Source organism: Mastomys coucha, unplaced genomic scaffold (assembly GCF_008632895.1).
Source record: "Mastomys coucha isolate ucsf_1 unplaced genomic scaffold, UCSF_Mcou_1 pScaffold4, whole genome shotgun sequence".
NCBI lineage: Eukaryota > Metazoa > Chordata > Mammalia > Rodentia > Muridae > Mastomys > Mastomys coucha.
Window position 1 is genome coordinate 54,759,696 of NW_022196910.1, and position 4,889 is coordinate 54,764,584.

The 4,889-nt window shown below is 54.3% G+C and overlaps 1 protein-coding gene across 3 annotated transcripts in view; it reads left to right on the forward strand.

Annotated features, from left to right (window-relative positions):
* Window positions 1-2,113, forward strand: part of Stac3 (SH3 and cysteine rich domain 3) — an 8,126-nt gene extending 6,013 nt beyond the window's left edge. For all 3 annotated transcript variants that reach the window (XM_031350033.1, XM_031350034.1, XM_031350035.1), the window contains exons 7-12: window positions 563-629; window positions 800-852; window positions 1,014-1,099; window positions 1,255-1,306; window positions 1,420-1,557; window positions 1,711-2,113. In XM_031350033.1, the coding sequence (XP_031205893.1) occupies window positions 563-629; window positions 800-852; window positions 1,014-1,099; window positions 1,255-1,306; window positions 1,420-1,557; window positions 1,711-1,809 (495 nt within the window). In that variant the 3' untranslated portion in view covers window positions 1,810-2,113. The remainder of the gene's footprint in view (window positions 1-562; window positions 630-799; window positions 853-1,013; window positions 1,100-1,254; window positions 1,307-1,419; window positions 1,558-1,710) is intronic.
* Window positions 2,114-4,889: the final 2,776 nt, after the last annotated feature.

The following is a 4,889-nucleotide window of genomic DNA, read 5'->3' on the forward strand; positions in this document are numbered from 1 at the left end:
TAAACCAGGCTGGCATCGAACTCAGAAATCCTGCCTCTGCCTTCCGAGTGCTGCGACGCCACCACTGCCCAGCACACCAAAGTATTTTTAAGCAGACAGTATAGTGAAGGGCCTGAAATCTGGATCCTAGGAGTGATTTGAAGGGGTTAAAGATTACTGGGGACGAGTAATCTGTCCTCGGGTATTTAAAAGGGACCATGTTTGCTCCACAGTTAAAGCTCCAGACAGTAAAGCAAGACAGATAACTACAGATAATATAGACTCAATAAAAGGGATTTTAAAAAATCACATGGGTTGTATTGTAAGGTAATGAACTCCCCATTATCAGTTATATTCAGGCTTAACATGGGTGACCCACCTGCCAGCATATTTCAGAAGAAGTCCCTGAATCTTTTCTGGTGGTTGGGCTAGATATTCTCTACAAGTACTCTCCCAGAGCTTACATACTACTACTTACTACTTACTCTCTGGCTCTACTACTTACTCTCTGGCCTGCCTGGAGAGGCTGAGAAGGCACAGGATCCCAAGACAGCCTGCCTCTAACTCTACTGTCCTCCTCTAGCCTCTGGCAGCCATGATGGAGGAGGAGCCAGAGTCAGCCAGGCCAGAGGAGGGCAAGTCACAGGACGGTGAGTGTCACCCACAGAGATGGGATGGGGTGGAGGGTTTAGCTGCTCCATAGCAGGTGGAGAACAAAAGGCTGAACTCAGGGTGAGAAAGGTCTGCCAGCACAAGTAGGGGGAGTGATGGATCCCCTCCTGGAGGCAGAAGCAATTTGCCCGTTTTTTTCCCATCCAAGGAAACAATGCAGAAAAGGACAAGAAGGCCGAGAAGAAAACTCCTGATGACAAAGTAAGTCTTTTCTCCATGTAGAGCCCTGGCCCTCTTCCCAGGCAAGGTCTGACATCACTCACAGCTCTTCCCTCACCCCATCCACTCTCCACACTGAGACAGACACACAGACCCATACAGCCCTCTCCCGGAAGAGGTAAATCGCTCTCTTGCATCCCCAGCACAAGCAGCCTGGTTTCCAGCAGTCTCATTACTTTGTGGCTCTCTATCGGTTCAAAGCCCTGGAGAAGGATGATCTGGATTTCCCGTGAGGAGCCTTCAAGGGAGGCGGGAGTGTGGGGAGCACCGAGGAGTAAGAGATGAGCTCTCTGTGGGAATGGAGGAGGGCAGAGGGGCTGGTACCCTGCAGCACAGCCAGGCACGGGCATGTGAATCACAGAGAAGATCTTCTTCCTATCCCAGGCCAGGGGAGAAGATCACAGTCATTGATGACTCCAATGAGGAGTGGTGGCGGGTAAGACATGCCCCCCCCCCGCTAAGGTGGGTGGGTAAGACATGGCCACCGCTAAGGTGCTAGATGGATAGTCTAGAACCTGAGATCTCTAGCGTACCCACCGCTTTCTCTAGGGGAAAATTGGAGAGAAGGTCGGATTCTTCCCTCCAAACTTCATCATTCGGGTCCGCGCTGGAGAGCGTGTACACCGCGTCACCAGATCCTTTGTGGGGAACCGAGAGATTGGGCAGATCACTCTCAAGAAGGACCAGGTATCTTGGACACCTTAACCCAATCCCAGGCCTGGTCGCACCTCTCCATCCACACACCTCAGAGGGAGGTCCTAACCCATTAGTGTAAACGACCCTCACCAACGTCTTCTGTCCTTAATTTTTTTCCTGTTCCTCAATTCTTTAAACCCCTAGATCGTAGTGCAGAAAGGAGATGAAGCTGGTGGCTACGTCAAGGTCTACACCGGCCGCAAGGTGGGGCTGTTTCCCACCGACTTCCTGGAGGAGATTTAGGTGTAGGTGTACTGGCACCTGCTGGCGGGAGACACCCACGCCTCATTCTGGGCGGGGCCCAGTGCGGACTGGGGAGGGAAGGGGCAAGGGGAGTCCTAGATGGGGAGGGTCTGGTTCCCACCTCTCTCCCCTGCTTAGGGCTTCGGATACCTGGTGCGTTGAGCAGCCTGCACCGATAAGGCCCACACTTCAGGTCCATCCAACCTTCAAGAGCTTGGGGTGGTGGAGGGGAAGCATCTCCATAAGGAGTGGTAGAACTGTCAGATGTTTCGAATTTATTAAAGTTTTAACAAAAGTTAGAAAAGTTTGTTTGGTGGGTTTTTTTGTGTGCTTGTTTGTTTTAAACTGCGGACGAAGAGAAGTCCTGCGGAGGTAGGGAGAATGTTCCCTGGATGCACCACTAAACTGTCAGGCTTTGGAAATCCAAGGCTGGAGTGAGTAGCCAGACTTGCATTCGCTAGGCTAGGCGAGGCTTCTGCTGAAAGTGAAGAAAAAGCCGGACTGGTTGGGAGGCTAGCGTAGCAGAAGTAGGTAACTCCCCTCCGCTAGACCGTGCTCATTTAGCCCTTGCAATTCTGAATCTGGCTCAGAGCCCAGCTTGGCCACCAGGGGGCGATGCAAGATCTCAGTTGGAGAGAGAGGGATGGGGGGGCTGGAGGGGTGGCTAAGGGGAGAGAACTGGAGACACCAAGCCTGAGACCCTAGGCCTGGGAGGGGGTGGGGTGCGTGCCGTCTCCATGGCAACACTTCCTCTAGTCCTCCGGGAATGGAGCTAGCGAGGCCGGGGGGCCTAACCCCTCCCGCACGGCCCCTGCCCCAGCCCTTTTCCGACAGGTACGGAGTGAAAGGACGCCTAGCAGACAGCTAACCGGTTCTAGCGGAGACCCCCCCTGCGGCGTGCCGCATGCAAATGTTATTATTTGCATATGCAAATATGCAAATGTTCCGGCCCTGGTCAGGGCGGCAGGTGGTGAGGAGCGGGAAGGTGTGCGGAAGGGAGCAGAAGGAGATGAGGAGTTTGGGGACCTAGGAGCCGACCATTGAGAAGCAGCTTGGGGTGGTCGCTGGAGTGGGGCAGGCGGAGGGTCTTGGGTTTGATAGCGGGTGGGGGAGGGTCGGCCTGGCCAACCAGAAGCTCCTCTTCTACTCTATGGGTTGTCTGCCAGGACTGAGGTTGGCACCGCCTAGCAAGGTTGGCAGCAAGGTTGGCAGCGGGAGCCCGGGCACCATCTGCTGCTGGAGGAGGGTGGAGGGCAGAGGCTCAGCTGGGCTGGGAAGAGGAGAGCCCCGGGACGGGGGCCCCCTCCCCTTCCGTACAGAGAGATGAGGTGTGCTGGGGGGTAGGGAAGCACACAACAAAACTCGCTGCAAAACCTGGGTTCAGTTTCGTGTTCCCTTCGCCCTTGGCTATCACGCTCGAAGCCTGGCGGTGTGAGGGCCAGGACCTTAGAGGAACACTCGGATAGGCCTCCTTTTTATCGTGACTGGACTGGAACAGAAGCAGATCACAGGAACACAACCCCAAAACACACAAGTCAACCTTTTGCCCTATCCCTCCTGGGAATCTGCCTAGCACAGTAAGGTGATGGAGGATGAGGACGATGCCTGCAGTCATTGAGAGATCTGAGGGATTCCCAATCTGAGCCCCCCCCCCGACTGTCAAGAGCCCCCCAAAAATACTGAAGCAAAACCAATTTACTGGCTCATTGGGCGGCAGTGTTGATGTAGGGGTGTTGAGGAGCAGGGAGAGCGGCTGTTCTCTCCCTATACTTGCAGGGCGCCCCCCCTTCTCCCTCGCCTTACCGAGCCAGCAGCTGTCCCTAATTAGAGCGGCGGTTTAATTGGATTTATCAGCAGTTAATAGGAAATTAAGCAAAGGGCCCGAGCTGGGGGGGGGGGGGGGGGGGGGCTGGGAGACAGGCTGTGCTTAACTGGAAGGAGGGATGCTGGGGTCCCAGGATTGGAGAACACTGTCTTGATTGAACCTGGTGATCACACCTCCCCCTCACTAACCTGCCAGTTGAGTTAGGCCCTGACCAGTCCCAAGAGAGGGCAGGAGGTATGACAGGGACACTGTTTGCCCCCAGTGCCTCCCACTCCCACAAGCCAGCTGCCTGGTGATGGATGACACTGCCGTACTCTACAAAGGTCATAAGTCTAGGCCAAGGAGCAGGCTGAATGGAAAATAGATCAGAGGAAGGGTATTACAGGGTCCAGGACAGGACACAGTGTGCCCTCCCCTCCTCTGGGTTCTTATTGCTACTACAGAAAGAAGGAAAGAAAGAAAGAAAGAGAAAGAGCTCCTTCTTCTTCAGCAGGCCTGAGAAGGTGAGGGACAGACTGACTGTCTTCAGTGTTTTCAACATTCACCTCACTTCAACTGAGACTCCTGGGGAACTCTTGATGGCCCTAGCTTGTGTCCCACCAGCCACTGCTCTCCCTTTCAAATGCTTACGTTGGGGTTGTCAGGGCCTGATGGAAGTGTTGCAACAGGGACGGACAGAGGAGGTCTGGTCCTGAGGGCCTAGGAAGGAAGCTTGTGGGCCAATCAAGCCAGGACCACAGGCCTCTGAGTCCACAGCCCCAGGCAGCTCCTGTCACCAGCCCCTCATTACACTGCTGGGCTAATGTGGACTAACAAGGCTTGCTGGGGGGACCCAGAGACTTCTCTCGCACACTCAACCCCTCAGGGCATCCCCTTGAGTGGGTGTGAAAGGGTCTCCTCTGTGCTACAGTGTATGGTATGTGTGGGACTGAGGGTGTGCTGTGTCTATAGCCCAACTCCAGATGTTCCTGTAGTGCTTCCATTTTGTTAGTGCCTCTGGGTCTATACTGCCCGGCTTGTCTACCCCCCTCCCCGTTTCTATGATTTCTGTCTATAAGTCGCAGGGTGTCTAGGTGTTCTTTCAAACATGCTTTGACACTCATGTCAATCCGTCTGTGCACTCTTGGAGTCTGGCTGTGTCCCGGTGTGCCGACATCACTGCCTCCAGGAAACGTATGTGTGAAAATCAAGAGCCACTGCTGTGTTTGTGTGTTTGTGTGTGTGTGTGACAGAGAGAGAGAGAGAGAGAGAGAGA